Source organism: Centruroides vittatus, unplaced genomic scaffold, assembly GCF_030686945.1.
Source record: "Centruroides vittatus isolate TY-2023 unplaced genomic scaffold, ASM3068694v2 contig_926, whole genome shotgun sequence".
Lineage (NCBI taxonomy): Eukaryota > Metazoa > Arthropoda > Arachnida > Scorpiones > Buthidae > Centruroides > Centruroides vittatus.
Window position 1 is genome coordinate 1,261,490 of NW_027122612.1, and position 25,541 is coordinate 1,287,030.

At 29.8% G+C, this 25,541-nt stretch overlaps 1 protein-coding gene across 2 annotated transcripts in view; it reads left to right on the forward strand.

Annotated features, from left to right (window-relative positions):
• The window catches only part of LOC136984693 (protein wntless-like), a 42,830-nt gene that overhangs the window by 13,632 nt on the left and 3,657 nt on the right, over nucleotides 1–25,541 (forward strand). The window contains exons 3-13 of one of the 2 annotated variants that reach the window (XM_067281770.1): nucleotides 6,940–7,070; nucleotides 9,330–9,491; nucleotides 9,567–9,703; nucleotides 12,432–12,472; nucleotides 15,531–15,658; nucleotides 15,824–15,835; nucleotides 15,970–16,067; nucleotides 18,814–18,877; nucleotides 19,918–20,061; nucleotides 20,150–20,233; nucleotides 25,231–25,384. In XM_067281770.1, coding sequence (XP_067137871.1) covers nucleotides 6,940–7,070; nucleotides 9,330–9,491; nucleotides 9,567–9,703; nucleotides 12,432–12,472; nucleotides 15,531–15,658; nucleotides 15,824–15,835; nucleotides 15,970–16,067; nucleotides 18,814–18,877; nucleotides 19,918–20,061; nucleotides 20,150–20,233; nucleotides 25,231–25,384 — 1,155 coding nt within the window. The remainder of the gene's footprint in view (nucleotides 1–6,939; nucleotides 7,071–9,329; nucleotides 9,492–9,566; nucleotides 9,704–12,431; nucleotides 12,473–15,530; nucleotides 15,659–15,823; nucleotides 15,836–15,969; nucleotides 16,068–18,813; nucleotides 18,878–19,917; nucleotides 20,062–20,149; nucleotides 20,234–25,230; nucleotides 25,385–25,541) is intronic. The other variant, XM_067281771.1, reaches the window with a different exon arrangement.

Here is a 25,541-nt window from a genome sequence, read left to right on the forward strand (position 1 = left end):
AAATATAATAGGTTGTAAAGACTCAAAAAAGAAAGACATTGTAGCAAAATTTGGAATTCCTGCAAGTAGTTTATCAACCATAATAAAAAAATAACAAATTAATTTTAAAAAATAGCCAATGATGAAGAACTTACAGTAAAATGTGCTAGAACCTCTGTTTATGTCAATGTAGATGAAGCAGTTTTAAACAATTAAAACTGCTTCATCTACATTGACATAAACACAGGTTCTAGCTCATTTTACTGTACACTTACACCCTTAATAAGTGAAGCATATTACAAAGAGAGAACATTTTTTACTTGTTCTGGAAATATATCCAGTTTATAAAATTTTCCATTCACATTGTACTTAGTTAATATGCAAATTAGGTAATGAGATATTTTCATGCAATTTTCCAGAATAAAATTAGTTGAACAAGTTTTTGAGGTGTAAAAATAGCTTCATTAATATGAGTCAGAAAGTAGAATTTTCTGAGTTTAAGAAAGAAAATATTACAGCTTTTAAACTCAAAGGATTTTCATATAGAGAAATAGTAAGAAGGATTAGTCATACTCTGTGTATGATAAATAGCTTTTTGAAATTTGAAAAGCTATATGGAATGAAGAAGACATCTGGTAGAAAACAAAAAGCTTACACCTACACAAGAGAGAAAAATAATTAAGAAACTCAATTCTGGTTATCTTGCACAACTGTTCCATGATTCAGATATTAATATTCATAAATTTGCCTTATCAAGAGTTTCAACTCATAGCAAAATCCTAAAGTACAAAAAGAAAGAGCAATGGCTTTGACTTACAGAACAACACAAGAACAGAATGGCCTGAACAAACAAATATATATCTTAGAAGAAATGAATGGAGAAAAGTCATCTTTAGTAATGAGAAATTCAACCTAGATGCTCCCAATGGCTTGGCATTTTATTAGCATGATATTAAAAAAGAGAAACAGATCTCTAAGCAACAGCAGGGAGGATGATCAGTGATGGTTTGGGATGGCTTTGGTTATTGTGATAAAACAAATCTCTTAGGCCGCAACTCCACTAGCGCAAAAACGGACGTAAAACCCCTCACTGTAAAAGATTTTAATCACATGACCTATTTGTGTTTGTGCTTGCATTGCGGTGGAAGTCTGGCTAGCAAAGTTTTTATGGTGATGGTGCTATTACGGTTGTATATGTGATATATTGATATAAAGACAATGATTATATTCTATGAGTTTTTTCTGTACTATAATTACAAATGTAGTAAAAATAATATCTTTACTTTCATATATTAACGTTTATTATTGTATTACTAAGATAATATACAGCACTTATAAGCTTAGCTTTTTTATTATGTACTCCTCTAAATGAAGGCTTTTCCTTTGGCCGTCCATATCTCGTGTTTTAGGCATCCATTATTATAATTGGGATACCTCTTGTCGTAGATACACGTATACTTCTGGATGTTTTCGATAGATCTTTCTGGATTTATTCTAGTTCTTTTCTTAGTAGCTACGAGAGAACATATACAAAAGCTCGTTTTCCGCCACTTTCGCACGTCACAATGACGTAGATTTCACAGAATTCTGACTGGTGGATGGTACTGTTTTATGGCCATATTTGCGTTGAAAGTTGAACACTGCTGAACTCGCTTTTATGTTGGTTTTATGGCCGTTTTTGCGCTAGTGGAGTCACGATCTTATTTCCTATATGTTGAATGAATGCTACTGAATACCAAAATCTCTTACAAAAGAACCTGTTGCCATTTGGAAAGGTAATTGAGGGACAATTCTGGCTATTTCAGCAGGACAACAAAACCATACATGTTGCAAAGTCTACATAAGAGTTGTTCTTGGAGAATAGAATTTGTTATAGAATGGCCATTCAATTCACCAAACTTAAATCTTATTGTTCAATACAGCATCATCAACCTTTACATTTCCGGTAAAAAGACGAAAAATAGCAGTATTAAGATCTCGATGTGAGATTCGAAAACGTTAGTTTTTCTGCTATTTTTTCGTCTTTTTACCGGAAATGTAAAGGTTGATGATGCTGTATTGAACATTATGTGTACCGGTACTGACAGGTGAAGATTGTCTTAAATCTTATGGAGAACTTCTGAAAACTTTGTGAAGGATTATCTATGCCAGTGTAAACAGTACAAAAACATTGAAGAACTGAAGATGGGAAGTATCATTATTAGGGATTGCAATTGCTGGATTTCTCATCCAGCAATCCAGCTGGATCCAGCGCATTCTTTGGCCTGCAGATCCGCAAATACTCAATTAACTTTCTAAATAATGGTGCAAAAGTCTACGTTGTTGGCGTTGCCACTTTACTGCATGTGCTATCGTTCGGCAGCGAGAGTGACGTTGCCGTTCAGTGCAGCATGTGCTACACCCCCTCTCTATACCGCTGCTGATCTAATTGCCAGTTGACTTTCTGCTCTCACTAAATAAAGTGTCTTCACGCTAAATAAAATTAGTAACTTCTCTCCTAGTCCTGGTGCATAATTCTAATTTACAGTCGGTTGTGACGTCAATGAATCACGTGACGGAACGATTTATGATTATTTGATGACCCTGAAATCAACTAGCGCAGAGGCAGAAAGGGCCTTTTCCGCAGCGGGATATATATGCAATTCATTAAGAAGTAGGTTGGGAGACAGCACCATCAATACCATTTGTTTCTTGAGATCCTACTTCCAGAAAAGTCAAAAAAATAACAGAAGTGATTGATTTAATTTTATTTAATTCTTTAAAATATTTTATTCAAGACAAGACTAATATTTTATAACTTCTACTCTAATTCTATTAAATAAGAGTTTTTAACTTTTATTCTATAAGTGGTTAGTGGGCTAGGCTAGACAATTTTATTGTGAAAATTAGTGAGAAACTGAGAATACCTAGTTAGTTAAATTGTTAATTAAATTAATGAGTATCAGTATCTTAGATATATGATGATATGAATGTATGTGATTCATGATTGTGATAATAATAACTGACTACTACTAATTACTTACTCACTACTTTACTAACACTAATAATTAAATTACTTATAAATAACTACGGACTGAGATGTAGAGCATATAATAAGAAAACTGGTAAGACTGATAGCCACTTAGCCACTGATTATCCGTCATTACATTATTATAATATATCAATACAAATTAATAAATAAATAACGACTAACCCGTTACAAAGCTATACATCCACAAGAGCCGAATTATCGGGCTAGAGTTGGCTATAATAAATAAATAATTAATAAGACAATTTGGCACTAGAGCTTGGCGTTAGGCGCCATCTCTTACTAAACTTAATAATTATAATTAAATTAAATAAATAATTTTAATAATTTGGAACTGGAGGAAAAGAAATCGGCCCGAAGCGGGACTCGAACCCGCAACTTCTGCTATCCGTGCAGACACGTTACCAGTTACGCTACCCGGACCTTCAGTCCGACCGCCTCCTCCAGTATATATAAGCTAACATGACATTTCCAAATTATTAAAATTATTTATTTAATTTAATTATAATTATTAAGTTTAGTAAGAGATGGCACTTAATGCCAAGCTCTAGTGCCAAATTGTCTTATTAATTATTTATTTATTATAGCCAACTCTAGCTTGATAATTCGGCTCTTGTGGATGTATAGCTTTGTAATGGGTTAGTCGTTATTTATTTATATTTATACGCCTTGCCGGGGTTGCGATGGCCGGTTGAGTGCCTTGGGAGGACGTGGGCACTTGATGTGTCCCCAGCCGGCATTGTAATGACCGTCGATGGTCGTCATGTTAGCTTATATATACTGGAGGAGGCGATCGGACTGAAGGTCCGGGTAGCGTAACTGGTAACGTGTCTGCACGGATAGCAGAAGTTGCGGGTTCGAGTCCCGCTTCGGGCCGATTCTTTTCCTCCAGTTCCAAATTATTAAAATTATTTATTTAATTTAATTATAATTATTAAGTTTAGTAAGAGATGGTGCCTAACGCCAAGCTCTAGTGCCAAATTGTCTTATTAATTATTTATTTATTATAGCCAACTCTAGCCCAATAATTCGGCTCTTGTGGATGTAATACAAATTAATTAGTAAAATTACATTTGCTATTATTTAACTTAAAGATTACATTATAATTATAATCTAACTAAACATTTAAAGTTAATTATCTCTATCTCAAGTGTTAAACAGAAACAAAGTTAAGTTTACTACCTGAATGTGTAAGAAGTTTTACTAATTTATAGTGACCAGTCTGAATAATGAAAGTTTCTTAAGTATTAAAAAAATGTTTTATTTCTTTAAAAAAAAACCATAAATTGCTGGATAAATAGATAGATAACACTTTATTGCACCAAAAATACATCTGCGCTGGATCCAGCTGGAATGATGTTGGTCCAGCAAAAATCCTACTGGATTGCAATCCCTAATCATTATGCTATGAAATAGTTGTTTTTCTATGTTTTTTCCAGAAAAAAAAAATAACTGCTACTTATTATATGTAGTTTATACATAAACATTTAATTTTTCTAGAAAAATTACATTTGCAATAATTTATGAGCTTAGTTTTTATTAAGACATTAATAAAACTAATGCTGAAAAAAACAGTTGTCATATCATTTTGCAACTCACTTTAATTATTATAAATACTGTAATGCAAAGTTAAATAAAATTTTTAATGAAAGTTTGAACTTTATAAGAAAACATTATAAAAAAAACTTCAGTTGAAAGTTACCTTTATATTACTATAAATAAAAGTAAAAAAAGATGATTTATACTGTATATCTTCTATTTGGCTCTTCATTTGGATTTCTTCAGCTAGAGGTCAGTATTATATATGTATATTATTTTTATCCTGAATAAACTAATAGTACAATAGGTGATTGGTTAACGAACAGTTCAGACTGCAAACAAATTGGACAACGAACACTTTCACGAAAGATTTTTATATTCAGACAACAAACACATCACAGAACTAATACAAGAAGAAGCAATATAAAATAGTGAATAACAATTGGTCTTCTCCAGGTCTCATTTCAAAACCTTTAAAGTGTGGGAGATGTCGACATCGACGCTCAACCTGATACCGGTCAGTTAGTATTCCTCTGAACTTTGAAACTCTCCCTTGTAATTCCAGCCTTTTGTTTACCTTTCTGACAGAAAGAATCTTTTATAGTCTTCATAAGACTGTCAGACACTTGTTAAGTTTTGCATCGGTTTTTATTTTCAAAAGGTGAAAGTTTAACTGTCCCATTGGATATTCATTAATGTTTTAACGCCAAATTTTGAATTCTGTCAATAGTTGATTTCTGTTCTCTGAAGTTCTGTAAGTGCTTTTTTGAATTTTTTATTTGAAAAAGAAACTGATAATATTATGGAGCATAAAAAGAGTAGAATGTCAAGAATTGTGCTCACCATAGAAGCCAAGCAAGAGATAATAGTCAGGGTAGAGTGGGCAGATGTTTGATGTTGCTAGGCAGTATGGCTTGAACAGGTCTACAGTAGGCACAATCTTAGATAAGAAAGATATCATCAAAAAGCTAACGAATCTAAAGCAGTAACGAAAATCACATCTGAGAAACAAAGATGTGCCATCCATGAAAAAATGGAGAGATTGTTTTATATGGATAAAAGAAAAGAAATGAAGAGATGTAACTAGTACGACTATCATTCAAGAGAAAGCTAGAGAAATTTTTGGAGAACTGAAGAAACAAACTCCACATTCATCACACAAGGAGATAAAATTCAAGATGTTTTGAAGCATTCCAGTTCTTCTCAATGATGACATTAAAATCATTTTGGAAAGAAAAATTTGATATTCTTGAAGCTATCTGGCCCATTCAAAAGGCATGGTCAAAAGTTACTCAATGACAGTTGAATTCTGTTTGGCGACAGCTGTGTCCCTCCTGCATTCTGGGAGACAGAGATGATGTCTCTGAAATTACAGATGAAATTGTGACAACTGCTAGAGATCTGGAATTGGGGGAGATTGAAGAGCTCATAATGGAACCTGAAACTGATCTGATGTCAGAACTCCAAGAACTCTTGAATGAAGAACCAAGAGTCTCAGCATGATGTGTTTTCTTCTGAAAAAGAGGAAGACAAGAATACTAATGCTGACATCTGCTATTAAAGATCTTTTGAAGAAGTAGGAGGATGTCAGAATAATGATCTTAGAATGGCATCCAAACCGGGTTCAGGATAATAGGCATGGTGATCTCTACAATGACAATGCTATTAATTACTTCCAAAAAATCCCAAAGAAGAGAGAAAAGCAATCAACATTGGACAGATTCTTTAATGCCCCACAAACAGAAAAAAAAAAACATGACTGATAAAAATGCAACACTGTGTATGTATATATTATTATTACAAATAAATAAATGTAGTAAGAAAGTATATAATTTTTTATTTATTTTTTGGGGTCTCCAGAACAAATTAATCAAATTCCCATAAAAATCTATGGTAAATCAATAATCGGTTAATGAACAATTTGGGTAGTGAACATGGTCTTGGAATGGACTATGTTCGTTAACCAATTACCCACTGTACATTACATCAGTTTTTATATATTTAATCAAATTTATTTATTGTTTCTACTATTTACATTATAAAGGATGCACTTTCAAAATCATACATAATAAGACCTCATAAGTCACAACTGCACCATATTCTTAAAATTAAAAGTTTACTTGTAAGATTTAATTTTTATTAGCACTACTGCTAAGAATTTTTATTATTATTATTATATTGAAAACAATTTTTTCCCTCAAACAAATGTTTGATTTTTCAGCTCATGAAAAACATTTGCTATAGAAATAAATAATATTGTTAGGATTAGTCATTTTATATTAACAGAAATAAGTAAATGTAATGAAATTATTATATGATAGTCTTTTATAAACAAGGGTCTTCTATTATACTTTTTATACTTGTATTACTTTACACTATAATAATAATTTCAGCTAAACATGCTACAATGACCATGGTCGTGAAATTGGGTTATCGGAATAAATGGGATCCTGAGGATAAATGGACACTTATAGCAAACTCTACTGAACAGAGAAAACTGGATTGCAAATTAGACAAAGATAAGGTAAGAGTAAAATTAATACTTCAAAATAAATTCATGTGAACAGAATGAAAATTAAATATTTTAATATATTGCATAAATAAATCATTTTGAAAATTATTGGGTGAATTCAAAACACTATTAAAATAATCTCTATTATATTCATTTTATTAGAAACTAACTTATTAGAGAAATTAACAAAAGAAACAAGCCATATATTTCACTGAAATGCTTTCAAGTTTTTAGGATTTGAAGGAATAAACTCAGTGATGATAATCCGAAGACGGGGAAGCATTATTAGTGACATGGAATGGGTAGTGAGACTAGTAAAGAGAAGCTGGAAGAAATAAAAAATAAGATCTAGAAAAGTTAGAAAATTTTGGAGTATTATGAGGTTTACAGGAAGTATGAAACAAGAATTATTTCATTTAGAATCAAATAGAATTACAGCAAAAGTACATTTTTTAAAGAAAGGAAAACAGACAGTTCTAATTTCTTTGTTCAGTCTGGAAGATGGTTCTCTGCTTGGGGTCAGAGTTTATTGACTACAATGGATTATGATTAAAATGTTCTTCGAATCAATGAAATTTGGAATTTTTGTTTTCAGTTATTCCTGTTGAGCCTTAAAGTCCAGTGTACATAGCAACATTCTCTTATTTTAAGATTTTTTTACTTAATTACATGTAACACTTTTTAACGTTCGTTTTGTATTGCTGACTGTGATTTTTGAATTTTCTTGACTAGTGTTATCTGTAAATCATGGATATGAAAAACTTAATTTTTGAAAGGATTTTATAAATTAATCAAATAACTTCAGTTCTGGAATCAAGCTTTTTTTGTGCAGAATGAAGAAAAGTAAATTTGTTATCACTTTTGTGTGGAGATGTTTAATATGTTCTCTTCAAATTAGCCAAAACAAATTTAAAATGATGTAAAAAGTACAATCAAGTAAGAATTTTTGGTCAGTGACACACAATAATTTCAATAAATACAACAAAGATATATTTTGGTTTATATTTTGCAATGTAGTGTTGCTGCTGGAAATGTGTTAGGTTAATGTAAGCTACAGAAAGTTATAATTTTGAATGCATAAAACTGAGACTATTTATAAAAAATATCATGTAAATTAAGGAATGAGTGTAATTTCTATTTTTGTAACATTATTTCACTGCACTAATTGCTGTTTCTATTAGATGACATATGAAGAATGCCAATATATTTTTTTTATTACTGAATGTTTAGGAAATAGGAAAAACACATTACAAAATGTATTAACTTTTAAATTTTTGGAAATCTTTTCCTTAAAATTTAGAAGCTCTAAACCTCTGAAAAATAAAAATAATTTTGCTTTTTCAAAGATTCTAAATACAGTAATACCTCTGTTTTCGTTGACTTCGGTTATCGTTGGTTTCGGTTTTCATCATTTTTTCCACGAAGCATTTGTCTCAGTTTTCATCTATTGCCTTGGATTTTGTCAGCATGCTCAAGTGACCTCACTGCTAATTTTATGGAAACAAAGGGCAACCCATGCATTTTCTGGCTCAGTGTGGCATTATTTCTCATTGTGTAAGCATTACCCTGCAACGGCTCATCATTGATTAACAGTTCTGTTCCCTGAACACTGGAAGTTCAGTCATGAGTTTGCGCTTCTCCAGGACGGCTGGCCACATCCTGGGGAAGTTTTCTGGGTTTTCTCCATGTCTGTAACGATGCCTGAATAGGGACCAGTTACCCTTAAACGGACCTCCCAGAAGGCATTATTCCCCACAATACAACCGTCATAAATGCATACAACTACTATTACATGGCAATTATGTCACACTTTACCATGGGGCAATATAGGCTATAAGCTCATATTCAACTAGCTTGTACAAGATAAGACATTACCCCGCACATCTAGCCAAACAATTCCATTGCTTTCCTTTAAATTAGTCTTTTATATTAATTTCTTATTGCTTTTAGTATTTAACACTATATTAATTATCTATAAAATGTGTTTTTAGTATATATTTTGAAGAGTCTAGAATGAATTAATTGAATTTACATTGATTCATATGGAAATAATTGCCTCGGTTTTCTTCAGTTTAGGATTTCGCTGATTGTTTTTGGATGGATTAGCGATGAAAACCGAGGTATCACTGTATACTATAATGGTGGATCAGTAAATGACCAACTAAGGCAACCAGCCATGTCATTGCTTTTCCTGGTTATTGATCCATTTTTATATATTTTAAGATTTTAATTTTGAATTTTTTAAAAAATTTATTAATGATAAAATTTTAGGAGCAAGAAGATTATTTACATAACTGTGAAGTGCTACCTTTATTTGAACTTGGAAGTTTGCACCATGATTATTATCTTATTAATCTTCAGTTACCTGTGTCTGTTGATGATAGTGACATTTTGAATCATGGAATTGGTGTTTTAAAAGACATTTGGATTGTTGTATGTATAATTAAAAATGTTTTCTTTATAATATAATTAAAATAAATTTTAACACAAATCATATTTATCCTTCAGCTGATCACACAAAATGGTGGCTTTACAAAGGTTTGGCTTTCATTGAAAACATTCTTCTTTCCAATTATTATTGCAACTATGATTTGGTATTGGCATCGTATTAATTTACTCACAAGACCACCAGTTCTGCTAGAAAAGTAAGAATAATTTTATTATTATTAATTTTAAAATTATCTGATTTTCAAATAAAAATTTTTTACTTTATTTTAAATTAACAAAAATCCTTAGTTTATTATTATTATTATTATTTCTGAGATATTTGAGATAACTCAACTTTGTAATCCATTCCTTTGGGCAATGGTGTGAGGTTCCAAAAATCATATCAAAATTTCGATTAATTATAAAATTCCTAAGTCGGGATGTCCACAAAAAATTCGAAGGTCAAATTAGATCAAGAGTTCATGATGTAGACCAGACAGGGAGGAAACTACGTACTTATTTTAAAATTAATTCAACGATGAACGATGGAAGGGAATGTCGACCAAGAGGGAGCTTTGTCAAGGTGCTCGCATACAAGTGTTGGGTTTAAACAATCAAGAAAAAAGGAGGTGTTAATGACCAAAAGGACATCTGTTAAGTCATGTAAGCCCTAAACCGTTAGGTGGTAAATGGCCACAAGAACATCTGATAAAATATTTAGGTTCAGAAACATCCGAGAAAGGACAACAACAGAGTAAAATATGAGTGCAGACTTCAAAGCTCTATCAACACATCTCGGACCTTTCCCGCGGCTTGAATCAGTCTCGGTTTTTGCCTGGAGACAGAAGTGTGATCAATCGGGGTGAGGGAGAAGGGGACACAGGACCAATCAAAAGGGTGAAATTCGAGAGAAAACCATAAAAAATCTCTGAATCTCAAGTCAAAAGAGAGTTCTCCTCCATCCAAGTGTGTGTTTGCTAGTGACCCAGGAACTCAGTCCATCTGCCTGCATCATCTCCAGAGTGTCCCCATCTATTTGACAGATCTACATCTGCTAGTGCCCCGGGGTCACTCAAAGCATCGCATCCTTATTTTACGTTCGATGTCCGAAACGTCCCCAGCACTTGTCAATCTAGATTGCACATGTTTTTCTCATATGATTAAAACAAAAATGGATTATTGATGATAAGAATATTAAAAATAGTTAAATTTTATAATATACTAGAAATTCTCCCATTGAGCATGACGGAATACTTTTTATGAGAAAATAGAGATTGAAGATTTGAGAAGAGTAGAGATTTCAAGAAATTCAAGAAGAGTTGTTAATATTTCTACAAATTTTATACTATCTATTACAAATAAACATCATACTAAACCTGATAACGTTAAGCCAATACATCTGTCCGCAATACCGTGCCAATACAAGGCACGGTAAGCGGGAGTTGCGGGTTCAAATCCAGCTTCGGGCTGATTCTTTTCTTCCGGTTTAATCTAAATTATTTAAATTATTATAATTATTAATTTTAATAAGAGATGGCGCCTAACGCCTACCTAAAGTGCCAAATTTATTTCTAATCTTTAATCGTTTATATCCAAAAGTTAGCCTGATTATTTGCGGCAGTTGGCGATGTATACTATCTATTGTAACATAAAGAGTAACAAAACAAAATTTCACCTGGAGTGGACAAAAATAGTAGGAGTTATAGAGAATTCACTTATACACTCATAAGCAGGCCTTTATATTAAAATAATATTAAAAACTTTCTTTATAAAATTTCTTTACACACTACATTTTAAATATACACTCTATTGTCTTTTAAAAGATTTCCTTGATATCTTCCTTTAGTAAAAGACATCTTAATATTTTTTTGATGACTGATGTTGTGATGCTGTTTCTGCAGCTCTTGATGAGCCATTTCTTAATTCCCCGTCAATAAAACAAAGATAAATTGTATGTACAGTACATTAGTTATATGAGTGATAACACTTTTTAAATAATGGGCTCTTTATATTGTTACTTCTGATTGGATAATAGAATGTCATGTGGTCACTGTGGAAAGATTTTTAAAAAAATTTGTTATAGAAGTGACACAATGAGACTATCTTTTTTAAAAGTTTAAATTTTAAATTTAGTGAAGTAAGTTTAAAAATTCAACTTAAAATAAATTCCTTCGTCAAGGATAAATGTCACATGGTCACCGACATCACTGCAATGTAAGTGTGATCACCAATCTGAAATCAATAAAACATTTATTCTATTGCTAATATTTCCACAAAATAAGCAGCCCATACTTTCTGTCAGAACATAAAACGAATATAACCAAAAATTCATCTGAATTGGACAAAAATTGTAGGAGTTAAAATGAATACACACACAGACGATGGCTTTTATATCAGTAATAAAAATTACTGAAATGTTGATTTAATGTGTAGGACCGATGTATGTGGCAGTTACATTTAAGAGAGTATGCATAAACAAAAAATTATGCAGCATAGAAATATGTTAAAATTCCAGAAGATTCATTCTTAAATATGTAATCATTAACTTAATAAATGAAGAACTTTTTGATTATAGATAAATTAATTCTCTTATGTATAAGGAAAAATTAAATAAAATTTGTTATAAGAACTTATATGTTCTATTTGATAAACTTTTTTTTTTTTTAAACTGACTGAAAATTATTTATTATCTTATTATTTGTATATTATTATACCTGTGTTTTCATATTTACTTGTTATAAGTTAGAATATCTTATTTTTTAATCAGTTAACAGCATTTCAATTAATACTTTTTATTAAAATTTTTCAAAAGTGGTTTGCAAAAATAGATAATATATAATTTTAATAAGATCTAATGGAGATGACTAATCATTTTAAAAGTTGATTTAAATATTTAAATTAATGTTTTATTTTTAAAATTTAATTTGTTAAATTTAAATTTTTTAGGATGCTTTTGGGTTTGGGAATTGCACTCAGCTTTTTAAACTGTAAGTGAAAATATTTGTTTTTACTTATTTTTAATTATAGAACATCATTTAATTTATGAATATTAATTATCTGGATATGTAATTGGAGTCTTTGATAGATTAAAATAGTAAATTTTTTTAAGTTAATTATATAACAAATTTTAAAAATATACCAATAATGTTGAAAATGAAGGTGTATTTTTATAATAAACAAGAAAACATCACTCTTCAACTCTTAAACTAACAATATCAAAAAGTAATTTACTTATAGAAGTTCCTTGTAAAAGCTTTGATTAGTGGTTTTGAGAATAAAATACATCATAAAATCCAAACTTTAAATAAACTGCTTTCAATTGGAAGCACTCAAATATAACCAGTATTATATAATTTAGAACGTTTTAATATGTTTTTAGCTTTGTCAAAAATAACTTCCCAATGTTTTTAAAATCTTTAGTAGAAAAATATACTTTGATAATGAACATAATAAGATGTAATCATAAATGCTCAAATGAGTGTTGATATCCACAGATCATGACTCCCTCTAATCTCTTGTTTATCAGCTGAATACATGTATCCCTTTGTTAATCAAATACAGTGATACCTCGATACTCAAACAAACAATCACAACCCACTAGAACAAATTTTTGGTTAATAACATATTTTTATTTTTATTTTGTCAGCCATAAAATGTTTTCTAAGATAAAAAATGAATAACTAACTTGAAAATAAAATGAAACCTTAGAGCTGCCTACCTTCTTCAGACAAAATTATACTCAATCCAGTTTATTTTTCTCACTTAATGCATGTGGAATGCAATCATCATGTCAGTGATACACTAAGATATTTTGCAAGTTATTAATCAATTTTTAACGATTTCTTCCCAAAATTTCTCTTCACAGCTTTTGGCACCCCATATTTTTTGTATCCTTTGGTTCAAAATTTTCTGAACGAAACTTTCAAAACCACATTTTACATGCCTGACATTTTGGAGCATCTTTCCATACACACTACAAATATATTTTACTGTTTGTATAGCATTATATCTTTTATGAAACTTAAAAAGTATAAGTAAATTATATGTCTGATATGCATTTTATCTGCAGCCATTTCAATTTGATTTTATGCAAACAAAATGTGAAGTTTTAAAATAAGCTTCTAAACAAAGAATACAATATCACATTAGCAGTAATGTGTTAAATTTTACAATTATTGTAATTATACTACATATCTTTATTGGAAATCACTCTTGGAATGAAAATAGCAAATTCACCAGCAAACATGACCAAGACAAACATAATATATGTTAAGTAAAGATGGCTGTTATAGCTGCATTAATCTATTCTCTGGTATTCCCGACATATTTCAGGTCATGACCTGCTGACCTTGACCAGTAGACCCAAGATATCTTGTTTCAGCATTGGAATGTTTTTGAAATTAGATATCATTAGTCGTTATAATTTTTATATTAAAACTAACTTCTGATATAATTTTTTTTTTTTTGTTTTTACATTTATTAATATATCTATTTTGTTTGTGCAAAATAAGAAAATAATTTCGGACGATACATTTTCATACGAAAATTAAAGTGATCTTCACAGATTATGAGATGACACACAATGCTGATATTCTTATAAAAGATCCAACATTATTCAGTTTGCTAATTGCTAGAGTACTGTGACAATGCCTTATGTGCACAAATACTAGTGTGAAATTATTATACTTTATGGGAAAAACTAGACAAAATGCACAAAAAAAAGCATGTAGTTTTACATGGATAGATGCACTATCCGGTTGCATGCCCTTCAAACATTAAAATGCATTGATATTTATTTTGTAACTTGTTTCATATATTCAAGTTTTGTTTATGGAATAAACTTGTTCTTTTTTGTTCAACAATGCTTTCTGCATTTTTGTGAGAATTTGTTAATATGTTATGTTTTCAGGTCTATTTAAATTTTGTGATTGTATAGCAAGTACAGATAATGAATATGTTTGTGCCATATATTCATTTCATCTGTTTGCCAGCTTTGCAGTCCCATCCAATGTGTTTCAGTGACAACAAACCTTTGTTGTCATTGAAACACTGGATGAGACAATTTCTCACAATATTGCAATAGTTTTATTTGAACTAGTACCAAAGGCTAGGGAAGTTTTCCAGTTGTGTTACTCACTCATATAACTTGAGTATTGTCAGTTTGTATTAAACTGGAAGTGATTGTATATGATTGTAACTGGAAGTGTTGTCTTGTTTATCCACATAAATGAATGTCCTTTATAATCCAGCTGCTCTTTTCATGGAAATCAAATTCTGTTTAATTTGTTTTATTAAGTTATGGCAATGCAATGCTTGGGCAATCTGCCTAAGAGGGTATGCCTTCCAGGAGGTTTTTTTAAGGGTAACTATCCTCTATTCAGGCATTACAAAAAACCCAGAAAACTCCATAGGGCTAGGCATCCTGTCCTGGTGAGGTGCAAACCCATGTCCAAACTCCCAGTATTCAGGGAATGAAACCGCTTAGCCACTGGTGGGCCTTCAAATTCTGTTTAACAATTGTTCATTACAGATCTAATTCTGAGTCATGATATACTGGCACACTTTGGTTTAATTTCTCTCTATAGATCATATTAGCATTAGTAGCCTTACCAGAAATTTATACTCCTACTAGCCTTTTCTGAAGATTCATTGAAGTGAGAGCTTATTTGTGAGCTTAACTTGTTGATTGCCACAAGCATTTTGCACCTACACAGTATGGGTGCCATTTTTTATTATTCAATGTTTATTGGTCTTTTTAAATATTTATATTTATTTTTGTTTATAATTGGTAGTAATATTTAATATGTAGCAAAAAAAATATCAATTGAGTTATACAAATAACCACAAATTATAATAATCTCAGTTATTTAAATTATTGAAATTTTATCTTGATTTTTTACTTAAATATTTGTAAATAGTAATTAAAAAGTATTTAAATTATTTGTTTGTATATTAAAAAAGAAAAGCTTTAAGTCAATTTTTAAGTTTTCTGGTATGATATTAACAATATAAATTAACTTTTTTTTTCTATTTCAATTTGTTTAGTGCCACTTGAATTTTTAACATTGTTTATTGAAATGCCATTTATGCTTCTTCTGGCTGATATAAGACAAGGAATATTCTATGCTGCTCTCTTAAGTTTTTGGCTTGTGTTCTGTGGAGAACATCAAATGGTAATATATAGTTTTATTCTAAAATTTCAGTATTAAATTAATTAAAATTTAACCAGCTTAAATCTGAATTATCCAAACACGTATGGATTTCTGTTTTGATTATATTTATAAAGAAACATTGTTACATCTTATTTTACATGCATATACGGATGAAAAAATTAACAGGAAGGAAGGAAGGTCAGTAAACTTAGTGAAGAAAAACATTACAAGTATTGAAAAAAATGTGCATGTGTTATGTTTAATAAATTTGCATGAATATAAATTACGATTTTGATATATAATTACTTCATATGATTTAAATATTCTTATAGGATGATGTAGAAAGAAATAGATTAAGAAGTTATTGGAGACATTTAAGTGCTGTTGCTTTTGGTTGTTTATGTCTCTTCTTATTTGATATGTGTGAAAGGTAATGTACAATATTTATAATTTTTAGTTGAAAAATATATTATATGTACTTTAGTTATAATATCCACTCAAAATATATACTTAATTTTAAAATTAAGTATATATTTTGAGTGAATTTTAAGTATATTACATTAATTTAATATAATAGCTAATGTGTAACTAATATAATACAAATTATTATAAAAATTATATCAGTTGTGCTAAATTGATATCTTATAAAAATATGAAATAATTATCTTTAGTTATAAATAATTTTATTTTGAAGTTGATAAATTTGGTAAATTATATGTAAAGATATTTTTTCTATTTGCTAGTTTAGCAAGTATTTTTTTTAAAGTTAAATATTTAATTCCAAATTAATCAGAAATATAAAATACATAAAAAACCTAATGACTTTTAAAAACCATTTATTTCATATTATAAATTGTTATCTGTATTTGTTACATTTAAAATAAAATATAGTTGACTTGCTTTGTAGTGACCTTTAGAGTCCTTGCATTCACTGCAGTCCCAGCCATAGAGAATCTTCCACAGTACTGTGACTATTTTTAGAATTTCACTCGTAAACCTGTATGCAACTCTTAGTCATCTCTTTGCTGTACCTGCATGTGCCAGTGGATGTCAATTGGTTTTTGTCAGAGATTGGACAACACTACACAGTTCTTGCTTGTGCACTGCTGCAGAGGTGATGCCATTTTATTGGTTCATTGTCTTATGTTCTTACACATCAACACATTGCCAGTTGCAGTTACTGTTGCCTCTGACTTGGAAGTGTCGCGTGTCAAAATTACTATGTTATTGCTTATTCTCCTAATTTTTAATGACATTTTCCAGTTTTCTATTGAATGTGTCTTGTATTATTTAAAGTAATTTAAAAATGAAACAATAGAGAAAAATGCCATTACTTAAATTGTTTCCAATAATTAATTGACAACTAAATCAGCAAAATGGAAAATAAAAACAAGCAAGCAATATTTACTACAATCTATGAATTCACATTGTATTATTATTACAATTATATTCCTGTCTTGGGGAAGAAACTAATTTTCTTTATTTAATAATTTATTATCAAAACCATCATATTATGGTGAGTTGGTAAGTTGAGGGCCACTAAAAAGTAGGTTTACTGTATTTAGTAGATCTAATATTGATGTCAAGCCATTTATTATACTAAAACATACAATAAATAATGCATTGTGAAAGATAGAAACTCGCAAAATCCAGAAAATTGTGCTTATTTCAGCATTACCTCAAATTTTTCCCACAAAATAGCTTGTCTAAGACAGAACCTGTAGATATGAAGGCAAAGCTATATGTTATTTTGCTATTATTAATTTGTATTAGTTAGAGCCTGTTAAAGATGAAAACTTAAACAATGAATCAGACCTGACAAAAACATTAGGAATGAAATAAAACTCTATCAATATTTTTTCTATAAGATGATGCATTTTAGAAATATCATAATTAACATCAAATTTATAAATTGTTTCAAAAACATAATATATGCAATTAATATTAATGACATGCAGATATATAAATTATAATTAATATGGAGACAAAACTCTAATATTGAATAATGAAGTGAAATAGATTAGAACTAGTAAACTTTGATAAGTATTCTTGAATACATATATTTAATCTTACATCAAATTTAGATTTAAATATCTTCCATTCTATCCAGCAAGAAGTATGTGTTCATTTTTCAAGTTGAGATAGAACCTCTAAGAAGGAAGTGTGATCAGAACAAACCTTCAATTGAGAGAGTCCATCCTTGAAACCAGAAGTTGGCTTGCAATCTAAAAGATATGTTTGGTGACACAGGAAAGGTTCTCACCAGGAAACATCAAAATATTCATAACAAAAGACGAATGGGATGCCAAACAATTCGTAAACACAATGGATCTAGGAGATCGAGGAGAAGAAAAATTGGAAAAGACAAGAGAAGAGTTTGATTTATATTGAGGAAAAGCAGAAGAAGAAAGAGAGAAACATCCAAACAGAGAAAGGGGCAAAGTGGGTTAAAAAGGTCACACGGTAAAAGCAGGAGGGTTCGAGGAAGGAAATAAGCGTTCATAAAATATGAACCTTTAACCAGTGCAACGATCATTGTGAAAGACTTTTGTTGGTTATGCGTTGATAGAAAATTTTTCAATAAGCAAATGAACTTACTCTACTCAAATTCTGTATACATTTTTAGCAGAAACTTCTGAAAATATTTTTGTTTCTGATGGAATTTATGATGTTTTCATTGGCAGTAATTCAACAAGAAGATTGTTTTGCTTTACTGATGTTGTGGCACACTTTAAAACACATTATTGAAAAGGTTGAATATTTCACCATTAATTATGATTAAGACAAATTTAGAAAGAGCTGGATAGTATCAAATTTAAGCATGTAAATCACCCAAGATGGCATTTATAAATCTATATTTTCAATGAGATATTGGTAATATATATATATATATATTCTGTTATGTATGTATATAGTAGAACTATGTCAGAAAACACTTAGATATTTTATGATTGGATGTTATTACATTGATTTAAAAAAATTTAATATAAATCTGAAATTTCAAAACTATTATCTTTTTTCATGAATTATTTTTTGTTTAATTCAAACTGACTCGATAACTTTTAAAATTTTAAGTTAAATTGATCGATAAATGTTTATGAATTTTCTTGATTTAATATGAAATTAGTTATTAATGATTTTTTACTTATGAAATTAATAAAATTTGTCTATTTTAGAGGTGTTCAACTGAAAAATCCTTTTTACAGCATTTGGGTAACAGAATTGGGAACAAACTTAGCTGTATCCTTTGAATTTTTCTGTATAAAAACTTGAAGAACGGATTTTGAAAGAGAAATTTATCTATAAATGCAAATAAAATCATTTTTATTAAAAGTAAGAACATAAAAATTAGAAATTTGTGGGTTTCGGTTACATATATATGATAACAATTTTAATTTTTGAGTTAAAAGTTACTTTAAAATGTACAAATTCATACCAGTAATACTAATTAACATAAATTTATATTTCTATTAAAGTAAAGTAAAAAAAAAAATAGGTATTGAAATAAAAATGCAGACATTCGAAGGATCAGAAGAAAATTTTTTTTGACTGAATCTCACTTTTATTGTTTTGGATTCATCATCAATAATAGAAAAGTCTTTATAGTCTGTTTCAAATAAGTGGTAACTAATGTAAATAAACCAATGATTGAGCAATTTCAATATCACTCTTCTGAGGCAGTTTGATTGGTTCTCTTAAATCTACATTTATTATGCTAACAAAATTATATTTTTAATTTTGATTAAAGATTTAAAATAAATTTTATATTTTTAGCAATACTAATTTACAAAATATTGTAAATTGATACAGTGAATAAGAGATTTTATAAGTTTTCCTTTATAAAATGCAATTCTATTGTTTTACTTTTTACGAATGCATTATGCTCAAAAGTTGGAAAGTATTGATTAAATAAGTTTAGTACAAGTAAAAAGATCCAACAAGATTGCTTTGCTTTTCTGCATCAGTAAAGCAAAGCAACTTAAGAATAAAACAGTCTTTTGACAGAATCAACCTTTTATTGTATTTGTCTATTGAAGGAAAATTTATTTTATATATTGAGGCAGACAAGAGCCTACAATAAAAGGTCAGTTTGGCTGTAAGACTGTTTTATTACCAAAGTGTGACACGGACAAAACTGTAGACTTTTAGTTTCTTTAATTATTTTTGTGAATTTTAAGAAATAAAAAAGTTTAATAATAGTTGAATTTTAATAATAATAGATATTTCGTTTTACTTTGTTAGAAAATTCATTTTCTAGTTATTTGCTTAACTATTTGTAGCTTGGGTTTATTATTTTAGCTGGAATATCAGCTTGTCTATATTTTGTATTTCTTTGTTATATGGTCTACAAGGTATTCCGTAATATTGGTTTTAAAAGAAGCACATTGCCAAGTATGAGTAGCACCAGAAGAATGTATTATGAGGTTTATAAATTTATTTCTATTTTAATTTTAATATACAAAAATAATTTTGTATTTTTTCATCTAACAGATAAATTTTTTTATTTTATAGGGGATAATTTATCGGTTCAAATTTTTGATGATGTCTACATTATTGTGTGCTGCTTTAACTGTTATTTCTTACATTATTGGTCAGGTATGTATTAATTTATGCACATCAAATAAAATACTTTGGTTATGTATTTTAAACAATACTGCTTTTGTTTACTTTTATTTTAAAAAATTCATATCAATAAGTAAATTTGATCTTCAAAACTATGAGGGACATTCAAATATAAACAGGAATTTATGAGCTACACTTTATTTATTGAATACAATGAAATGACTTACACACTTTTTCTACATAGTCTCCTGCCAATGTTCAGCTCTCAGAAAGCTTCTTAATCCCAGAAGAATAGAAGTCTTTTGTCTGCATGTTGATCCATTCTTGCAAGCTCCTCATTCATATTGAATTGCATGTTGCTCATCTTGATTTTGGAGTGAAGTAGTGCATCCATGTTTCATCACAGGTTACTATAGAGTCTAAAAACTATTCTTTTTATATGCTTGCAGAAGTTGTGTGACTGCAATCAATATTCTTTCTTTGTGTTCAGAATTCAAAAGGCAGGAAACCCACCATTCACCTAGCATTCTCTTTGCTAAATTTAAGATGATCTTTAACTATTATTTGTACACTCCCAACATATAACAAAAAGTTAAAAACCACACCTTTATCAATCCAGCAAAAATTTGAAAACATTTTTATTTCATTAATCACTTTAAACGACCTTCATCAGTTACAGAAAAATAGAACATAAATAATTATAAAAATCAACTGAAAATATGCATGCAGACTAAATATAAATTAATACAATAAAATAAATAATATAAATAAGGCCAAAATAACGACAGAGAATAAAATACAAGATATAAGATGCAACCTAGAATTACCCGATACTACCGCTAATTATTATAAAATGATCTCCATGCAGTTGATAACGCATCTGAGTTCCTATGGTTTATACATCCAGTTTTCTTATGCTCCTTGAAGATTTCCAACTTCTGAAGATGTTTCACTGCATACCTGTTTGTCATTGTTTTGATAATAGCCACTTGATCCCATTGGACATTAACATCCTGTTGTCTTGCGTATGTCGCTAGCACAGTGCTGTCAAGGTTCTTAGCAATAGTGTACTTGTGCTCCTTGAGCCTTTCATTTAAATAGCGCATAGTTGCACCTACATAAGCTTGGAATTGAAACGATCTGGAGAGGGGAGGTAGTGAGACTTATTGCATCCTTTCGAACCACAAGTCGACATTCTCCCTGGATAGACTGGTGAGAAGAGTGGTGTAAAATTACATCCCACTTTTAAACAAAATACATAGAAATATTTCCAAGGCTAATAATCTTCAAATTGTATACTGACATAATCCCACGGTTTACAAACTTTTAAGAAACGATAAAAAGAAGGAAGATCAGAATTCAATGACAGGAGTTTATTCGGTGCCTTTACACAACGAACATTTTGATTCCAAGCTTGTTTATGTGGGTGCAACTATGTGCCATTTAAATGAAAGGCTCGAGGCGCACAAGTACACTATTGCTAAGAACCTTGACAGCACTGTGCTAGCGACATACGCAAGACAACAGGATGTTAATGTCCAATGGGATCAAGCGGCTATTATCAAAACAACGACAAACAGGTATGCGGTGAAACATCTTCAGAAGTTGGAAATCTTCAAGGAGCATAAGAGAACTGGATGTATAAACCATAGGAACTCAGATGCGTTATCAACTGCATGGAGATCATTTTATAATAATTAGCGGCACTATCGGGTAATTTTAGGTTGCATCTTATATCTTGTATTTTATTCTCTGTCGTTATTTTGGCCTTATTTATATTATTTATTTTATTGTATTAATTTATATTTAGTCTGCATGCATATTTTCAGTTGATTTTTATAATTATTTATGTTCTATTTTTCTGTAACTGATGAAGGTTGTTTAAAACGATTGAAAACATTTTTATTTCATTAAATTTTTGCTGGATTGATAAAAGTGTGGTTTTTAATGTACACTTCCAACACTTATTTTAAGTTTTTCAGCAATTTCTCTAACAGTAATTCTCCAATTTTCTTGAATAAGTGCTTCAACAAGAATCTGCTTGGTGGCAAACACTTAGTTCATTTTCATCTCTTTCCTAACTCTTTTTCAATGACTTGCACCAATTATACATTCTAGACTGAGAGAGACACTCATCCCCAACCTAATTTTTATGTTCAAATAAATCTGAGATGGAATGATACCTTCATTTGTCAAAAAGTTAATAATAATTTGCTGTGCAACACTATTCTTCCTCCTGCAATAACATGTTAATTACAACTGAGAGGAAGGAGGAAAAAGCAGCTAGCACTAATAATGACAAGTTCAAAAATGCATGTGTTTGTCCAATGAGTCATCTCTATCTTGCACTGATTATAAGAACAGAGCATAAAAATTCCTGTTTGTATTTGAACATTCCTTGTAATTAATAAATATAGGCTGATTTTTAAAAATATTTACCTAGAAGAAAACTAAAAGCATCTTCATATATACATCTTGTCCAATAACCAGGAACCAAAAAGTCTTGCTTCACAGAGACAACCTTTCATTACAGACTATGCCTCTGTAAAATTATGCAAATACAGTTAACAACCTTAACTGGCAATAAGTTCAATAATTAAAAAAATACATTTAGTTAAAAATGGCAGATGGTATTATACACTTTAAAAAATGTATATGTAGAAGAAAACTAAAAAATCTTCATATATCTGACATCTGTCATTTTTACATGAAACAATGTATTTCTTTTAATTGTTGGGCTTATTGCCAGTTATTATTTTTAATTGTATTTGCATAATTTTACAGAAGTGCTGCATCTCTAAAATTATGCATCCTCTAACAAAAATCATCTCTGTGAAGCAAGACAGTCTGGTTCTTGATGATTAGACAAGATAGATATGTGAAGATATTGTTAGTTTTCTTCTACATATATATTTTTAAAGTATATAATACTATCTGTCATTTTTAATTGAGATATATGTTGATTTGTACTTAATAAGAACATAAAACATAAAACAATACTAAAATAGCTTAACATGGATAACATTTCACTTATTATTCATAACATATCTCTGTTGGTTTTTTTTTTTTTTTTTTTGTTAGAATTGATAAATACATTTTAATATATATAATAATCATACATTAGATCTGTGACTCCCAAACTTTTTCAAGCCATCCCCCTTGTTCCATAAAGTTATATCCAATGCTCCCTAACCCATTTCTCTTTTGTGAGAAGGCTTGGAAATATTCTTAGGAAAACTTTTCTATGAACCTCACACTTTGTGTCCGTACTATACATTGTTCTCAGCATTTGGAAACCATTAAATGCAATATTTCTTTTTATCCATTTTAATAGAGGAAAGGGAAAGATTGTCAGCAATCCCAACCTTTGCCTATGGTCATCATTGTTTGCGGTGCCCCCTGCCACCTACTTGCTTCTTTCATCCCCCTAGATTTAGTCACTGCCCTGGGATCTGAAAATTTTTCAGTGTGGTGGTCAATACTTCACTATCCAGCTGATTATTTTTTCAGTTTCTGAGATTATTGTTGTTTTTGGCCCTGAATTATTAAATCATTGTGGGCCTGGCCAAACCCATGACAGGCTTGTTAAAAAGCCCGTCCTGTTGGTGCCCACAAAGTGAAATAGTTTAAAATATAAATAATCATACGTTCTATATTGGTCTGTTTTTGCATATTTGGTATTTAAATTATTTTACATTAAATAAAAAATAGTATAATATAATTTGTAATAAATATCTAAAGTTTTTATAGTGTCAAAAATAGAAACTACTGCCAAATAAAAATTTTTTTATTGTTTGGTTTCATCTTTTATTTATCAATTATATAATAATAATTTTTTGAGTTTGTTTTAGAATTTAGATAGAATAAAATTTTAATGTCAACAGTATCTAATGATATGAGGTTGAGTTGATTACTTAGCTTTTAAATAGTTTTCTGAGAGTTATTATGTATAAAGAGAAAATTTTCCATAAACTTGTCAACTTTTAAGATATAAATCAAGTAGGAGTGTAATAATCTCAAGTAAAGAATGGATTGACATTTATAAAGTGAATGGGAGAGAAATAAAGGTGAGATAGTAAGCCAGTGAAGCACGTATGCATGTGTATACTAAAGAAACATGCACATTTTCTTGAATTCACTAAAATTTCAAGAAAACAGACAATGGCAGATGAATATACTTGCAGTCTGCTAGATTTTTTTTACATTTTTAAGATATTCTTAATAAGTTTATACAAAGAAAAGGCAGTTTAATGAATTTATAATTGCAAATTAAAACCAACAGATAAATCAATACCATCATAATTTTCTGTAAAGGTTTAGTATTATTATTATTACCTATTACAATTTATCAATAAAATATCAACATTTGATTATTTATACAGGGTGTATCAGTACAGCGGTTACAAACTTTCAGGAGAGATAGAGTACACCTAGACGATGGGAAATCACATAGCAATGCATGGTCGGAAACGCTTTCCCGGTGCAGTAGTGACGACACAAAACACAAGAAAGGAAGGACAGGAACAGGATGAGAAAACATGTTTATTATTCTTATTACAGCAAAAATGCTGGGACGTCTTTGGCTGGTGTACATGATAGATGTCGCTACACCAGCCAAAGATGTCCCAGCATTTTTGCTGTAATAAGAATAATAAACATGTTTTCTCATCCTGTTCCTGTCCTTCCTTTCTTGTGTTTTGTGTCATCACTACCGTGCCAGGAAAGCATTTTCGACCATGCATTACTATGTGATTTCCCATCGTCTAGGTGTACTCTATCTCTCCTGAAAGTTTGTAACCATTGTACTGATACACCCTGTATAAAGTGAACTGAAATTGTTACATATTGTTAAAAAGTTAATAAAGTTTAAATTTATGAAATACAAGGCTGATAAAGATTCAAAATTACAGAAAAAATTGATCTGAAAATCAGTTTATGTTGATTGTAACAATCAGCATAAACTGATATTTAATTATTAAAAATTTAATATTTACATAATTTAAAAATGTTAGCTTTTTTGAATGTTAAAGGTCAGTGAAGGTCGATGGAAATGGGATCAAGATATCAGATTAGAATTTACTTCAGCTTTCTTTACTGGAGTATATGGAATGTGGAATCTGTATGTTTTTGCACTTTTAGTACTTTATGCACCTTCCCATAAGTTTTATCCTCCAGGACCTACAAGTAAGAAATTTGAAAATTTTTTCTTTATTATTACTGTTATAATTTAAAATGTTTTATAATAATATCTTACTTTAAAAAACTGATTTTTCACAAAAGAAGTGATACAAATAAATTAATAAATTCTAAATTAAATGACTAATTTTTAGCAAATGAAAGA